Source organism: Biomphalaria glabrata, chromosome 7 (genome assembly GCF_947242115.1).
Source record: "Biomphalaria glabrata chromosome 7, xgBioGlab47.1, whole genome shotgun sequence".
In the NCBI taxonomy this organism is placed as follows: Eukaryota; Metazoa; Mollusca; class Gastropoda; family Planorbidae; genus Biomphalaria; species Biomphalaria glabrata.
This window is the reverse complement of record NC_074717.1, coordinates 6,373,020-6,390,793: the sequence shown is the minus strand read 5'-3', so window position 1 is coordinate 6,390,793 and position 17,774 is coordinate 6,373,020. Positions and strand designations below refer to the sequence as shown.

The following is a 17,774-nucleotide window of genomic DNA, read 5'->3' as shown; positions in this document are numbered from 1 at the left end:
AATTTGGTAATTAATATGGGCTCTCATATAAAAGTACTGAGCCACAGTAAATGATACTGTATGTTATGTTGTTTTAAGGTAAGATTTGTGGCTAGAAAGTTGGCATCTTTTTTTTTTGTGTGTTTTAGGAATCGAAACAAAGTTTAGACAAAGACACTACACAACTTTAGTGAGTCCTGCTTTTGTCAAAGAACTCAGAGAAGTCAAGATCCTGGAGAAAGGAATCAAGTTTGGTGCCTCTGTGTCACTGACTGACATGGAAAAACATTTGAGAAAAGCTGTCAGCACATATCCTGGTAATGTACTTTTATCTTTTCTGACCAATGGGCACATTGTGGTTCTTATTATTTTATAACACACCTGATATCATAAGGAACAAGTGCCTTTCAATTTCCTTTCATCAATTTTGTGTAACTTCCTGCACAATAATAGAAAATGTACTAAGTATGCATAACATATGCAACATAAATTTATTCCAGCTGTCTAAATAAAAGGGAGGTAATGCAACTACAAAAAGATTACAAAATTCAACAAAAGGATATCATTTCTCACCTTGAAAATCTGTTAATGATAAATGTTGTCTGTAATTGGATATGAGTAGCATAAAATAATTATTCTCATTTTTATCAATGATCAAAATATCACTGATCAAAATTTACTTTGATATAAATTGTTTTGTATGTTGATAAATAACATGGCCTCAATTTTTTTAGTTGTAAAGTTTAAGATTTATAGAGATGGTAGAGATAAATTTGACTTTTAAGAGAAGACAATTTTAATTGCTATAATTTTAGCAATTTTTGATTTTCAGCTAGAACAAAGTTATTTTTTGCTTTCCCAAAACATTAGTAACCCTTAGACCAATGCCAAACACAATGAAATGTCATTGGAATGGGAGATTTTTATTAGCAAAATATGATGAAGACATACACAATAGGGAATTTCCCTAGCAGGCTTATAAACCAGCTAATGGGCTATATAGTTTTCTTTAATACATAATTCATTGTTAGGATTGTGCTTTGTCAAGATAACTCTTGCATTGCTGAAGGGAATTGTTATAAAAAGGAAATAAAACATTGTGTCCTAATTATTATTTTTTTGTTATTTTTTTTTCTTTCAGAGGAAAAGACTCGAGTGTTTAGAGGATTTATTGAGATGTTAGGATTTTTTGCTGGGAGACAAATCAGGAATGTTGCTGTAAGTAGCATTGCAATAAAATATATGCTGTGAGAATAAGATTAAGGCTCCAGTCTTCACTTTTTTTAGTGTTATGAAAGCAATTATTGATTGGCATATGTAGACAACAGCTTTGTCTGTATTGCATTTGGTGAAATATGTAGATCGCAACTGGTCTGCATGGTTAAGTTAAATACTGCATTCATCATTGATCTTCAGAAATGAAGACAATGCCTAAGTATGCTACTTTGAGTATGATTATGAGAGATTAGCTTGTACTATTCTGTGGCGTTTTACGTGTTGAGAGACAATCTTTTCCCTTTTTTTTCCCTTTGCAACTTCTAGAGTGACTAAAGAGGCACAGCTGCGATCACTAGTTGGGGCATCGGTTATCACCAGGTGCTGTTGCACTTTCACCCTTCTTTGTACTCCTGTTGTTTTGCCATCTGCAATCCAGGACCCTTCCTTTATACTTGCTCTCTATGTGGATCTATCCAGTGCCATTTTTTCACAATTGTTAGAGTCAATTTTATACATTTTTATACTATTATATCAGGATGTATTAACTGTTTACTTAGAGACCTAATAATAATGTTGCCAAAAGTTACAGGAGGTGTCATGTGGCTACCAGCACAACTTTCCAAATCAAATTTGAGGTACCCAATAGATTTGGATGGAATCGGGGATGTTTGAAATTCTTATAGTAGAATCTCTGCCTCTGACAGGATTTGTTCCTAATCCTTACAGATTCTATACCTCTACGTCTGCAATATCTCTCAATCATAGAAAAAAACAACTTATCATATAATATATATATAATTTAACTTTATCATTAAAAAGTTATACTGGCAATGTCTTCGATTCCAGTGCTCAAGGATGTATGCAGTGTTTCACATTGCTTCACAAACCCAGTTGCAAGCTGCATACCTTTTCCATATCTTTTGAACTAGGCCTAAATATCAATTTCATTCCCTGTGTGTGTACAGGTGTGTGTAAGATGAACATTAAAGCCTACACATTAAAATTAGTGTTTACAAGAGCTTGTTTTTCTCATGCATTTTAGAGCATTGGAGGGAATATCATAAATGCCAGCCCAATCTCAGACCTGAATCCTCTGCTACTAGCATGTAATGCTGAAATTGAGTTTGCTGCTCATGGTCAGTAATTTTTTTTAATAGTTGGATATTAGTAGGTTATATAATATACCAGGGTGTGTGTGAGCAAAAGTAGGTATACAGTGATACAAAAAAAAGAAAACACCTATATATTTACTGCATTTATTGTACAAACAAACAAATGTTGCATAATTTCCTTTTAATTAAAGCATTAATTATGTTTAGTTGAGCATATACTTTTAATCATTTCTTTTTATTCTTTCAGTATAATAAATGCAGTAAATATACCAGTGTTTTCTATTTTTTTATCACTGTATACCTACTTTTGCACACCTTCCCCCTCCTGTATATTAAAGTAAGCCTCTTTTTCAATTGTTCATTGTCATAACCCTCGAGTCTTCAATCTCTAAGAACTAGAGACAAAGTACAATATAATGCTTAACTTTTACACGTCTACTTTGACTTGTGTTGTTTTTGTTTATCTTTATATAATTGTTGAATGAATGGGGAAGAAGCATTGACATCTGTTCTGAAAGAGAAGAGAGCCACAAAAAAAAAGATGGTAGTTCCCCTACAATCCCCCCCAAAAAAACCCCACCTTTACCTACGTTGTATGTGGACAGGAATGTCTCTTTAGAGTATGACTGTACACTCACATGAAACAGTGCTTTAGCTTTTCAATGATTGAAAGAGGCCAACATTTAATTTAACCTTCAAAATCAGCTGGGACTATAATTAAAGAAAAGTATATATAAAACTACTTGAATTTTTGAGTGATAAATAACACTTTTAACAGTATGGTTTGTTGATTTGATTTTTGTTGATTATCAATGAACAGGTCTTGGTCATAGATCAGTGAAAATGGACACAGAATTTTTCAGAGGTTATAAAAAAACAAGAATGCGACCACATGAGATTTTAATTTCAATCACCTTACCGTTCACAACTGAAGTAAGAGTATTGTTTCATTATTGTGTGTCAGTATAATTGAATCAAATGCACATTTTCCCCCTTAATTTTCAGTTCTAATCAATAGAACTTTGTTAGTAGATGAATTTAAAGCGAAGCTGTAACTACATTGTTAAAGTGTTATCCAAAAGTAAAATTAATTTTTCCTTTATGAAACAATTATAGAAGTTAACACAAAAAGCCACTTACTAATTGTTTGTTTTGCTCTATCTTCCTAATTTTTCCACCCATATACATGATTCATTGTTTCTTTCCTTTATTTCTTTGAACCCTTCTCTCACAGTTATTTGAGATATATCACGACTGACCTGTTCATAAACCTGCAGATTATGAAGGCTGATGAAAAAGAGTTGACAACCCTTTTATCTTTCTCATTATTGTAGTATATCTTTTTATTTTCATTATGTCTTTCCTGAGAAGAATTCTTCTTTTGTTCATTTTTTTTTCTTCTTCTTTGTTCATTTTTTCTTCTTCATCTTCTTTGTTTATTTTTTTGTTCTTCTTTGTTCATTTTTTTCTTCTTCTTCTTCTTTGTTCATGAACAGAATGATTTCTTTTATGGCTACAAACAAGCGTGCCGCAGAGAAGATGACATCTCCATAGTCAACGCTGGGATGAGAGTGACCCTTGTCTTCAATACTAGAGTCATCACAGACATTCAGCTGGCATTTGGGGGCATGTCTGTCAATACTGTACTGGCTGCAAAAACAATGGAGGCTTTAAAGGGGAGGTAACCATGCTGTTTGAGTTTTAAAAAATTATGTTAGCAACAAGTAGGGTTATGTTTTAGTGTTTCCATTTCCGTAATTTGTGTGTTATAACAGATTAATGTAATAAGATCATGTAAAAAACAATTCTAACTTTAGCACCATTAAATTACTCACAACTGGATCAATACGTTATATGAATGGGAACTATCCTATCATTTTAAAACATAAACAAGAAAAACATTAAAGATACTTTTTAAATTGTATAAATTATTATTATATCAATTAGTTTGTATCAGTCATTTAATTAAATTTGTAATAGATCTAGACTTACATTATATTTGTGCGATTAGAAATATTTTTACCAATTGTTTTTATTCAGCACAATTTTTTTGGGTAGTGACACACCTGAGTCAACTATAATGACAAGCCCTTTATCAATAAGCTTGACCCAAAGGCTAGAGTATTGCCAGAGTATTGCCATCTGACTACTTCACTTTAAGAAATATAATTTTCTCTGTAATTTTCAGAAATTTCAAATAAAAATTCCTAAAGTTATAAAACTATTTCAGAATGTGGGATGACTCTGTCCTTGACATTGCCTGCTCCCAAGACATGCTGCCTGCTGATCTTCCATTGCCTCCAGGATCACCTGGGGGGATGGTGGCCTACAGGAGGACACTGACCCTCAGCTTTTTCTTCAAGTTCTTCACAGCTGTGTCTAAAAAGCTTCAAGAGGTTGGTTCATCCCATGTAATTTAATGCAATGTGTCCATTTTCAGCTTTCCATTTTCTGAACTGTATCACTTTAAGATTTTATCAAAACAACTGTATCCTTTGAAGGGCACATCTGGCTATAGCACAGGAGTCTTCCTGGTCATGTTTTTTTGTACTGTTGTCTTGATGGTCCTAGGTTTGAAACCTGTCTACTGCCATCCCCCGCTGTCCTGTAGGAGATTTAGGCTAGGATGTACAAATCTTCAATCCTGAAGGAACATCTGAAAACATGTAAAACAATCTTAAATAGAGGATGTGAAATTCTTTTTTATAAATACAATATTTTCATTGTTAATTAAATTAATTTTAAAACAAATTTTTAAGTAATAATTTTTGTTTCAGAGGGTCATAATGAGCTTGGTACCTCTTGTTGGTCTAAGCGCTGCTGACCCACTTAAGCGAGGGATAAGCAGAGGAAGTCAGTTTTACAAAGTTAAAGATCCTGATTCACCATTTGATTCAATTGGCAAACCTTTGGTTCATGTGTCGGCACACAAACAGGTCACAGGGGAGGCAATGTTTATGGATGATTTACCAAAATGTCAAGGTACTTTATGTTTAATGATCAAACTAACTAGAAATATGGCCAGTATTAAAATTGAAAACAACTATTGTTTAAGGAGATATTTGCTTCTGTTTTATTTTTCTTATAAGTAAAGTTTCCCTTTCAGACCTTGTGGTCTATAGGGCAGATGATGTAAAGGTCATCTGTTTCTGTGGCCAACGGTTAACGAAAGTGTCATGTGACCAGCACAACGACCAACCGCCTTTACTTTTCCCTAATTAATGTCAGGTACCCATTAGAGCTGGGTGGACTCAGAGGCGCCCGAAGATCCAGAAATTAAAAATCCCAGTCTTCATCAGGATTCGAACCCCGGTTCGGAAGCCAAGCGCTTTACCGGTCAGCCACCACGCCTTATATTTTTCTTAGAAGGCAATACTAATAAGTTTCTTTTTACCATCAAATGAGCTGCAGATTTAATTTAAATTATAAGTCCAATGTTTGAGTTCTGATATAAAAAAATAATTTCTAAGAATATAGTTTATTTCTGAGACTATCAAGCTCTAATAACTACATATGATTTTTTGAAATTGTGTAGATGTTGAGTCATGACATTTTCCAAAAAGCCTGACCACAGAAAGAGAACCCAACAACTACCTTCTTTAACTCATTAGAAATATGTGGATTTATGATTCTCCTTCAAGTGCTATTTAAAAGATCTCTTTTTTCTTTTTATAAATCTTATATCAATTCACTCTGTCTGGTAAAAAGTTTGAACATGTTATTTCTTTTACAACACAAGAATCAATAAAAAAAATTAACCAATTAGTTAATTAAATTCTGGTAATAAATTGTTATGTTTGGTATATGAACAAGGGAAAGAAATTGTACTTGACTGAAGTTGTGGTTTAAGCTGAATAAGTCCCCTTTATAGGTCACCGCTCTAAATTGAAACAAAAAATATATAAGTATACAATCTTAACTAGTCACAAGTACCTCACTAGCAGAGTGGATAACATGTTAGCCCGAGGAGGTGTGAGGCATGAGTTTGAATTCAGCTTTTTTGTTTTTTTGTAAATGCTTTTGAAAAACAATTACATTAAAATCCACCCAGATATCCCTTTCTTTCTTCCCCCTCCACATTTTCCCAACTGGTCCAAACAAGTGATAGGATCATAGCATATTGAGAAAGCTAAAAGCATGAAATAGCGCTAAATAAAAACATTTGGTAAAAATACTATTAAGATTTATTGTTGTTGGTCTAGATCTGTTACAACTTTAATTACATGTCTGATCCAAACTAATTGATAAAATTACACAAGTTTTTTTTTTTTTTAGTAATTTTTTAATGTTTTTCTTTTTTCTGGTTTTGGTTAAGCATAAAAAAATCTTCCTAATCTTTACTATAAAGAGAGTGGGTGAGACTTGACTGATGTCATCAGGACGCAAACTAGGAGCTCAGAAGTACCTTCTCATTTTAGAACTACCTATTAACCTTTGCTTGACAACATTTTCCTTTCTAATAATTCTCTGTGAATTCCAAAAAGGTGAACTGTTTGTGGGTCTGGTGACTAGCAAGAGAGCTCATGCTCGTTTGCTCAAAGTAGACTTCTCCACTGTCCTGCAGATGCCTGGAGTTGTTGATGTCGTTGACTACAGAGATGTCCCTGGGGATAACAACTGGGACACGACAGAACAAGTCTTTGCCAAGGATATGGTCAGTCTTACTAAAGTAAAAAAAAGTTAACATTTCAGACCTTGTGGTCTATAGGGCAGATGATGTAAAGGTCATCTGTTTCTGTGGTCTACAGTTAATGAGGGTGTCATATGGCCAGCACAATGACCAACTGCATTTACTTTTCCCCAACTAATATCAGGTACCCATTAGAGCTGGGTGGATTTAGAGACTCCCAAAGATCCCGAAATTAAATATCCCATTCTTCATCAGGATTCGAACTTCGGACCCAGTTCACCGTGCCTCCAGTCAGTCTTACTGCCTGTTATTAAATTTTCACAAGTTAAAGTAGAAAAGTTTGCAGCCTAGAGATAATCAGGGTTCTCACCCAATAGTATCCTTATCCTTTCTGCTGAAAGGTTAATGGTACTTAAACTAAATTTTTGCAAATGCTGGGGAATGTTTCTAGATTGTGTGTGTTTTGTATGTATTTGGAAAGAGTTTTTGTAGAACTTGGGAGAGCAAAAAAAACATTGAAAAGTAATGTTATGGCATGATTAAGAATTAGGGAAAACAGGGAAATTTTTACTTAGTGACGATGATGTGATATAACTTAAAAAGTAAGAATGCTCTAGGAGTCGATATAAACAAGACGCTTTTCTTATTGACATAGAAATAAGGATTTTATAGACGGCTAGAAGTAGATGACATTCGATGGTTCCCTTCTTGAGTATATAAAACGTGTTTGATGTTCAACACTAGCATCGACTACCTTTATCGATTGTTGGCCCTTTCACCAGTGTTCTCTGTCCAGCATTAAGTTCAGTGTTACCTCCATTTGAGCTTGTTTTTTTTTTTTTAGAATTTGACACAGCGGAAGCACTTAACAGTATATAACATGTGCTTGACAGTCCTCAGTCTAGTAATTGACAATTAAGTGAAATTTATTAACATTTTTGTTTCATTTCTTGTCTGTTTTACAATTTGTAAATCTCTGCAATTGCCAGGTTGTTCATGAAGGCCAGGTAATTGCTGCAGTGGTGGCCCAAACACTTGCAGAGGCCCAGAGGGGGGCACACAGTGTTGAAGTAGAGTATGAAGACTTGGAGCCTGTTCTTTCTATCAAACAGGCAATTGAAAAGAATTTGTTCTTCCCTACGCCAGTCAAGGTAGCGGAACTTTGAATACCATTATCAAATTTTTTATCATTTACATTCATGTTCCTTTTCCTAATGAATTGACTTATCAAACAGCATTGCCTATTTCTAGCTTTGAATATAATACATTGTTTTTTGAATATGAGTGTGGGTCAATAGTGAAAGTGTGTGTGTGTGTCTGTGAATGTGTAAGCCTATTTTACATGTATAGGTTAGTAAGAAAGAGTGTGGTGATGACTGGTATTATGTAAGAGCAGAAGTGTGAGGTGATATTGTGTTGAATAAAGTTGAGGGTTTGCTTAGTTCTCTGAGCTCTTTTTTTTTAATGTTAGTAATATCAGTTAAAGCAGGGAATAGCTTTAACTGTTTATCACTGAATAATAGAAAAGCAGCAACAATTGTGGAATCATAAGAGAAAGAGAATAAGCAAAAATGTTAATTTCTAGCTATTGAAATAATAGTTTGGTTTTAAATTTAAAAAAAAAATGGAGGTGGGGAAGAGGGGAGGAGACACTGGAACAATACTTCTGTTCTTGATCAAAATTGTTATAAATCTGGGTATATTTCAGTTCAATATGTTTTTCATGCTGCCTTTAGGCACTCTCAAACACAACTTAGGGTCAGGATTCAAACTCCAGTCCCCTTGAAAGATAGCCAAGCCTTTTTATGCCATCAGCTATACATCTTTATCCCATTATGTGCAGGGATATGATTGATTGATGTAATTGATTGATAGAATTAGTTGATAGAATGGATTTATATGATTGATAGAATTGATTGATATGGTTAATTGACAGAATGATTGATAGAATTGATTGATATGGTTAATTGACAGAATTGAATGGAACGATTGATAAGATTGATTGATAGATTTTATTGATAAAATTGATTGATAGGGTGAATTGTTGTAAAAAATGCTAAAATTGTATAAGGTCATTATTGATATGTCAGGAAAGCCCAATCTCAGTCATTGTGTAAATATTGTATTTCTCCAGTTGGACACTGGTGATGTTGAGAAAGCTTTTCAAAACTGCGACCATGTTGAGGAAGGTGACATGCATGTGTCAGCCCAGGAGCACTTTTATCTGGAACCCCAGGGCTGCGTGGTGTACCCAAGGGATGCAGGGGAGATAGAGGTTGTAGCCACCACACAGTCACCCACACAGATGCAGGTCGGTAGAGTTACATCCCTTAATCATAATCTACTTAGTTTCATTTTTCTTTCAAAGATTTGTAACTAAACAAGTTTTCATTATCTTGAATGATTTTATTTAAATTGTACATTTTTTTTTTGCTTAGACATGCCTGGGTAAAGTCTTGGGACTCTCAGCCAATCGTATCGCAGTGAAAGTGAAGAGACTGGGTATGACAAACTGTCCTTGTGTTTGGTTTGGCTTTAAAGATGCATTCAATATAAGTGTTATATACTCTTAAACCTGGAATTAACTGTTTTTAAATTTATTAAGACTTATTATGAAGAAGTTCAAAGCTTACACAAAAAGATGATTGAAGTACATGTAACTTTTCATCAGGTGGAGGATTTGGGGGTAAGGAAACAAGAACAGCCACATGCTTGCTGCCTGCAGCTGTCGCAGCTGTCAAGTAAGTGGCAATGTAATTTTGAACTGTATCAATTGAAAAGGCATTTATTATATTTCTTATATTTTCTGCCAGATTGAATTTAATGCTTTTAAATCATCTTTAGTTCAGTTTCATTTAAATCAGTCTAATAGTCTCAGGTTGTTCTTGTGTATCACAGAACCAATAAGCCTGTCCGATGTGTGTTGGACAGGGATGAGGACATGTGTTTGACTGGGACGCGGCATCCTGCGTACATTAAATACAAAGTAAGTGACTTATAATTTCATAATTTTTTGGCGCTTCTGAAAAAAAGGGTTAATTATTTGTGTGTTAAAAATGTTTTGATTATTATAGGCCTAATAATAGCTATCTCTGCTGTGGAGGGATTCAAAGAAAGGGTTGTCTAAAGAAAAGAATAGACCTCTCTTGATATCCTGCTAAGAACAGCTCCTGAGGGATTTGGTTATGCTAGGTGTCACTGCACTCCCTATGATGAAAGTCATGGGACAGATGATGATAATGATGATGATGAAGGATATAAATTTAAAAAAAGCTTCTTTAGGGTCATTTTTGTCAGTTGGTTTGAAGACATTGAATTAAATGCTAATTCCTTCTGAATTTAATGTTTGCTCTTTTTCAAATTTTCGTTTACTTCTGATTAAAAGATCTAGCTATTTTTTTTTTACTCAAGATTAAAAACATTCTTGTTTCCTTGAGCAGCTGACATGCTTTGTAGAAAGTGACTGTCCTAATAGACTTCTATTTAATAAAGAAAATATTTGTTAAAATTATTTCAAATTTCTCTTTGTGAAAAAAAAAATTTTAAAATTTTTTTTTGAGATGAAGTAGATCAATGAAACTCGTTGAAACCAACCTTGCATTAATGTTTTAAAATGTCAGAATATTTTTTAAACATTGTTTAAATGTCAATATTTTGAATCTCTTTGTATTATAGATTGGCTTCAATAAAGATGGAAAAATTGTAGCTATTGATTCTCACCTGTATCTAAATATGGGACACTCCATTGACCTGTCACCTGCGGTAGGTTGAACTTGAATAGTTAGATGTATTGTATTCCAGAGATCTAAATAAAAATATACCGAGTATATTTAAGTTGTACCTTACCTCTTCAAATCTGTCTGGGATGTGCGGCTGAGAGGCTAAAACCGCTTGCCTATGGTTTGACCACATAACAAGGGGGCTCGAGTTTTAATCCTGACTTCAGCAGAGTTGTGTTTGCTGATCGCCTAAAGGCAGCATGGAAGCCTTCTCCCAGATACCCAATGGTCCACAAAAGAGATTGGACCATAGCGCACTTAGCATGCTATAAGCATGAAAGATTATCTATATAAAAGCAATTAACAAAAAAAAATATATATCTTCTTTATAATTGTTTGTTATGTAGCATTTTATAAATCTGCAATATTTAATCCAAAGATAAATTCATTATTATACATTTTCAAGGTCATCTCTATACTTTATTTCATTTATGGGGTCAACTTTTTTAAAAACCTTTCTACTCAAAATAAACTTGTAGTCAGTAGATTGACTTGTTTTGTACATTTATGGGTGAGGTGTTAGTGATTGCTTTAACTTATTCTTTTGCTAGATGTGCAGTCTGAAGAGCACACAATAGTTTTTAAAGCTGCTTTAAAATCACCCCCAAACCATCTAATGGCTGGTTTTATCATTCCCCTGAAGTATGTATAGTTGTTGCATTGCTCTTAGCACCAATGACTTATTGGTACCACAAAGCATTTCGTCCATGGCAATCAATTTGTCAAGTAGTATAATAATAGATATAACTTAAAACTTTGTAAATTTTTTTTAACATAAGACTTAGATGCTCTTTTAAATAGAACAGTATTACCCCTTTAATAAAAGATTAAACCCTTTTTTTTAAACCCTCATTTTTTGATGACAGTATTTGAAAAGAAAAAGTTCTTGTGCGCATTAGTCCAGAGCATCCATTTTTTCAAATTTAATGTGTACACAATAATTTGCTTGAAAATAAAAATGTTATCCTCACTATTTAGGTCTTAGAGACAGCTGTACTTGCTTTGGACAATGCTTACAATATTCCAAACTTCAGAGTTCAAGGTCACTTATGCAAGACCAACTTGACTTCCTGCACAGCATTCAGAGGCTTTGGTGGCCCACAGGCTGTCATTATGGCAGAGAACTGGGTCAGCCATGTAGCAGATGTTCTTCATAAGTCTCCAGAAGAGGTTGGTGCTGATTGTTGAGATATATTTTTCCGTTTTTTATTTTAATTGGAATACATTCCAAGACAGATAAACAGCAAATATGGTTAATAAAATTGGTAGGTAATTCTACCACTACAGAAAGAATGAGAACAGGTCACATTCTAACAGAATTTTTAGGCCTTCTTCAGTTGTAAAATGACTATGGCTCATCTCATAGAAATGAGATGAAAGCCTGGGCATTAGTTATGATTGAAACAATGTCACCCACACAGCAGTTCCCCCTTCCTAGCAGCTGAATTTCCAAAGGACCATCAGGTACTGGATACTGATTATGGGTCAGCCGTGTTTCAGGCTCTACAAAGGTGTAGTACTGTGTACTGCAAGCTGCCTAAGGGTCACGGTCACATATTTCTTATTTTTCCTCACAAAGCTTTTCCCCTTTTGGTTTTCCTTCTCCTCTAACAGAATTTGCTGACATCCAAAAACATTTGAGTTCATGGGACTATAAATAAAGCAAGTAGATATATAAGTGTCCTATTTGAAATAGTTATCCTACAACAAAATAGTCTTATTCTTTGAAAAGGATAATTTATTATTGAAAATGTGACTGGGTGTTTTTTTGTTTGTTTGTTTACAGGTCAGGGAGAAAAACTTTTATAAAGAAGGGGAGACTATCCCATGTGGCCAGGTCGTTACACAATGCAATATACTAAAGTGTTGGCAAGAGTGTATAAAGAATAGCGATTACTACAGAAGGAAAGATGCTGTGATACAATACAACAGGTAGGTTATTCAATTTATAGTCAACATAAAGCTTTTCTTTGATTTGCAATATCAGAGGTACATTTGGAAGAGGGTTATCTGATCTTGTCTAATAAATTAGAGGCTTTCTTTCAATGGTAATTACACCCTTTGCATATCCATGTCTATATCTAGTGATGCATGTTAACGAGAGACTTAAATTGTACTAAGTCATTGTAAAGAGATGATGTGGGATTTATGGGATAGGAGGGAAGAAAATGGTGTGAGACTTTAAAGACAGGCTCATTTGAATGAATGTACTGCTAATAGAATTTAAAGCTTTAAGCTAAAAGAGTATATTTTGTGCTTTCCACATATCTTTAACCCTTGAACATAGAAACTGATAATCTTTATATCATCAATCTAATGCACCATCAGATCTGAAATGGAAAATTTATTTTACCAACTCTCATAATTTTAATGTTATCTTAAAAACTTTGCAGAGAAAACCGTTGGAAGAAGAAAGGTATAGCCATTACACCTCTCAAGTATGGGCTAGCTTTCTTACTTCAGTCCATGAATCAGGTAGGTGGAGCCACTTGTATCTCATCTTATGGAATGATTGCCTATGTAATGAGCCTCTCAGTGCAATCATATTTAGCCTGCTCGTACTTTCTGGTTTGAATTAAAGAGACAAGACTCTTTAAAAATGTATTTTTATCACATGCTTTCACTGTCAGAGAAGGAATAGTTTTTAAAGCTAATTTGCAGCTATATATAACATAAAACTGTCTTTCTTGTATAACTTGTTTTATGCTACCTTTTACCCACAATGAAGTTTTAAATGCTGTTTTTAAAACTTTTTGTATTGGAACAAAAATACTTTTTCCACTTTATTATATTTAAACATTGAATCTATATGCCTATATATATATTTTGGTATCATCTACTGTAGATGATAGTAAATTCTATTTCTTTGTTTTGTTTTTGTTACAAAAAGGGTGGAGCATTAATACATATTTACACTGATGGCACTGTTCTTGTATCTCATGGAGGTATAGAGATGGGACAAGGTTTACACACCAAGATGATTCAGGTAGTAACAATAACTTTTTGGTAGGAAAGATAAGTAATTTTTTAAATTTCAGTCTCTTTCAATTTTATTCAATTACTAATAAATGGACTTTACTCAATTCTAATTGAGATATTAATTGTAATAAAAAAAGAACAATAATAATCATTATTTTACATTTTAATTGTCAGAGATTTTATCAAAATGAACATTTTCATGCATGCTTTAGTCCATTAAAAAAGAAAATTGTTTTATTTGAATATTGTATAACTATTTAAAGAGATCCTTAATCAACCACTGTTAGAAAATGGTTGTGGTAAAATATATAGGTCACAGCTGGGACAGCATAGCCTTGTTAAATTCTGTACTTCTTAATATTCTTCAAACTCAAAGAAAAGCCTTATTATTATTACTGTGTCTCATATCAGCCTTGCACAACACTCTTCATGGGTGGGTGAAAGCAGATTTCAGAAATGGCTTTAATGATTCCCTAGAAATTTGACCATTTATGTCTTTGAAAAATAGTTTTTAGCTAACTGGCCACAAAAACACTGGCTTGAATAATAATTTTTTCAAAATATAGTCATCTTAAAATTAAAATTTAGCTATTTAGTTATTCTTGCACTCTGCTTAAATATCTTTTGAACAGGCTTCAGTAAAAATGCTGAACTTACCTCAAATGGCTTTTTATTCAGTAAGGAGTTAAATAGATAAATTGACAAACATGAACATTTTGTTCACCGTCTTGTGTAGAAATGAGCTGGTCGACTGTAATAGAAGAACTAGATGGTGCAAAGTTCACTGGAAATATTGTAATAATGAAGCATGACAAGAAAGAAATAGAATGAGAAACTATGGACCACTATCAGCTTCCTAAAAGAGGAATTGATTTTAAAAAACATATTAAAAAAAAAAAATTACTTTTATATTACTTCTTTATTGTTTATTCAAGAACCAAAATTTGCTATTAAAAAGCTTGTAGAATGCTATCTATTTCTTAATTAAGCAACTTAATTTTTTTTTTTGCCTGGGCAGTTAAATAAATAGTGTGTAACAATTTAATTTTAATACATTTATTTAAATAATTTAAACTAATAAAAATGTAATGTTGAAGTTTTTTTAAAACCCAAACTATACAACAATTCACTTTTAAAAAATGCAATTTGAGAATAATAATCACTTCGTTATAAAAACAAAATGTCCAGATTTGTATTTCCTTATTTCAAGTTGTGCTTCACTTTCACTGTAACATTTATTTATCTGCCTGATGTTGTAGGTTGTCAGTAAGGAGCTTGATGTGCCAGTTTCATGTATACACATTAGTGAGACCTCCACGACACTTGTACCCAACACTGGGCCCACTGCTGCCAGTATGTCTTCAGATCTCTATGGTGCTGCTATTATTGTAAGTTCTCTTGTTTCAAGAATATTTTCTTTTCTCTTGTTTTTTTTATCTTTAATGTATTTTATTTTCATAGACTTTTTATTCCTGTTTCTATTGTGTTTTCCATTCGTATCTGTTTTAAGCTGCTAGTCACTGTGCCCCTACAATTTAATCCTCATACAGGATGCCTGTGATATACTTAAAGAACGCCTGGCACCATTCAGAGCAGCAGAACCTGACAAGACACTCTTAGAATGGGTAAGCCGTCTTTAGTAGAATGAATTTATATTATTTCTAACTTATGTCACAGCCTCATTGTGGCAGTGACAGGTGGTCACTTAAAACAGTGTCCATGAGATGCACATTTGATTTTTAGAGAGCGGAAGTGACAGCTGCTATTTGAGCTTGGTAGAGAGCGGACTTATGTATTTTGTTAAGAGTTGTTTCTTGGATATTATTTAATTGGATTTACCATTGTTTAGTATCAAAAGAGAAAACTGTGTTCATACTTGGATTATATTTTGTTGTAACTATTTGTATGGTCAGTGGCATATGGCTGGATATCATTAATTTGATTATTTATATTCAATAAATTTTGTCTTCTAAGATATAACTCAACTCAGTGTATTTTAGATATCGTTGTTCTGTTCAATATAAGTAATCTGAAATTCATGCGAGTCTAATTGCATTATTACTCATAAAAAAAGCATCGTATATCAAACACAGCTACCATCTCTTGAATAGCTCGAATACAGCTACCATCTCTTAAAGAGCTTTTTCATGAAAGATGCCTTTCCAAAACACTCATGATTCTTAAAGACAATCTGCACCCATTAAACCACTGTTACATAAGATCTGAACAAAATGGTCGTCTCCCTTTCTATTAGGACTAAAACAGAAAGATTTAAAAACTCTTTTATCCCACTTTTGGTCAAAGTGTTACAAGATCATCTGTCATCATTGAGAAGTACATAGAAGTCTAATTCATAAAGCGCTGTTTGTGAATGTGTTTGTGTTTTGTGTGTGAATGTTGTTCGAATTTTTCATCTATATTGTTATTGTACAGTAGTTATGCTTGGGTTGTCAATTGTAGTCAAACTGAATTTCTACTTGATTGGATCAATAAAATTATCTTTTGTCTTATTACAAGCCAGAACTATATGCGTATGATGACCCACAGTCACATAGCTTAAAATGCATGTGACAATTCTAAATAAATAGTTTTTCCAGATTTGGACAAAAACAATCCAAAAAAACTTAATGGCTATTATAAGTATTATCATTTGTTAATTAATAATAACATACTGATTTGTTTTATGTTATAAATGTAATATTTAATAAATACATTTCCATACATTATCTAGTGTTGTAGCTTGTTGAAATTTATATATTGGTGTACCAATTAAACAATATGTCTTCTTCTTTTGACTATAGGCACATGCAGCCCACCAGAGCAGAGTTCCATTATCAGCTGTTGGCTATTATAAGTAAGCTGTGGAGTAGCACCTTTATAAACTCTCAAAAATCTCTCTCAGTGTATAACGATTTTGTTTAACACTATGAAAATGTCAAAGCCCTATATAAATATTTTAGCAGTCATGTTTTCAATATGGTTATAGATTTTATAACTTTTTTTTTAGAAACCTAACATATGTATAAATAACTAAGAGCAGCCCAGAAAAAATATATAATATACTAATTGCTTTGTAAAATTTAGAACTACTGGTATTTAGTTGAAATTGTTACAGGGTGGTCTTGTAGGTGAGCAACAAAGAACTATGTTTAGTTTTGCTATAAGCTCTAGCAGTAAAGAATAATTCAAGGTGGTTTTCATTTCACGTCCAGTTAGTCTAAGACCTTAATTTTTTAAAAATCAATAAAAACTGGTGTCTGCTCCCCATTAGAGAATGGTCCAGCCTCTAGCAGGATTCAAACTTCAATCCATCATTTCGTCAACTAAGCGCTTTCCCTCTTGGCCACCACACCCTCCTAGTTTTTATCTCACTTTTTTAAAAAACTATTTAAGTTGTCATTTTAAACTTCCAAAACAAATTATCTCCCGTAGACTTGAAGGTATCAATCTTGACTGGAGCAGGAAGATCAATAGCCCTTTCAGCTATTTCTCATTTGGAGCTGCTTGTTCAGAGGTGGAGATAGACTGTCTCACTGGAGACCATCAGGTAAGCAATAATGCTGGCAGACTCAAATCAACACTATAAATAATCACAAATATAAATCACAATAACTTGACTGACATAAAGTAATGTTCAAATGGAACACAGTAGAGATACATGGGATCAATAATCCATTGCAGAATAGTAATAATAATCCAATTCTGATTAATAATTGTAACAATAGCTTTATGAAACAATGACCAAATTAACTTGAATCATGATCAACAACCATGAAAAATGGTAGTGCTTATTTCCCTTGATCTCCAGCTGATAGATTTACCAATGATGGTTTTGACATCTGCATCTGCTCCTCCTTGGTTGTCTAGGATATTGTTAAGTTAGGTGAAACATTCCACATCTTCCTGGCCTTGGGTGTTGTTGGGACCCATTTATTTTGAACACCTTGTTGTTTTCCTCTGTTTATTGTTAGACCCAGTGGAGGAGCTAAATTGCCTGCTGTTGTGCTTATCTTTTCCTGCACTTTTCTCTTCTCTATGTGATTGATAAGTCAGTTTGATATGTGATGCGTTCATTTC

At 33.4% G+C, this 17,774-nt stretch overlaps 1 protein-coding gene across 1 annotated transcript in view; it reads left to right on the top strand.

Moving 5' to 3' along the window:
• LOC106062035 (xanthine dehydrogenase/oxidase-like) overlaps nucleotides 1-17,774 on the top strand; it is a 53,131-nt gene that overhangs the window by 29,438 nt on the left and 5,919 nt on the right. Inside the window, exons 11-32 of the mRNA XM_056036015.1 lie at nucleotides 129-296; nucleotides 1,121-1,197; nucleotides 2,240-2,333; nucleotides 3,130-3,242; nucleotides 3,806-3,990; nucleotides 4,540-4,705; nucleotides 5,087-5,291; nucleotides 6,794-6,963; nucleotides 7,929-8,090; nucleotides 9,074-9,250; nucleotides 9,378-9,441; nucleotides 9,611-9,680; nucleotides 9,838-9,925; nucleotides 10,615-10,701; nucleotides 11,697-11,888; nucleotides 12,505-12,650; nucleotides 13,112-13,193; nucleotides 13,609-13,704; nucleotides 14,957-15,085; nucleotides 15,248-15,322; nucleotides 16,499-16,551; nucleotides 17,130-17,244. Coding sequence (XP_055891990.1) covers nucleotides 129-296; nucleotides 1,121-1,197; nucleotides 2,240-2,333; nucleotides 3,130-3,242; nucleotides 3,806-3,990; nucleotides 4,540-4,705; nucleotides 5,087-5,291; nucleotides 6,794-6,963; nucleotides 7,929-8,090; nucleotides 9,074-9,250; nucleotides 9,378-9,441; nucleotides 9,611-9,680; nucleotides 9,838-9,925; nucleotides 10,615-10,701; nucleotides 11,697-11,888; nucleotides 12,505-12,650; nucleotides 13,112-13,193; nucleotides 13,609-13,704; nucleotides 14,957-15,085; nucleotides 15,248-15,322; nucleotides 16,499-16,551; nucleotides 17,130-17,244 — 2,714 coding nt within the window. The remainder of the gene's footprint in view (nucleotides 1-128; nucleotides 297-1,120; nucleotides 1,198-2,239; nucleotides 2,334-3,129; nucleotides 3,243-3,805; nucleotides 3,991-4,539; nucleotides 4,706-5,086; nucleotides 5,292-6,793; nucleotides 6,964-7,928; nucleotides 8,091-9,073; nucleotides 9,251-9,377; nucleotides 9,442-9,610; nucleotides 9,681-9,837; nucleotides 9,926-10,614; nucleotides 10,702-11,696; nucleotides 11,889-12,504; nucleotides 12,651-13,111; nucleotides 13,194-13,608; nucleotides 13,705-14,956; nucleotides 15,086-15,247; nucleotides 15,323-16,498; nucleotides 16,552-17,129; nucleotides 17,245-17,774) is intronic.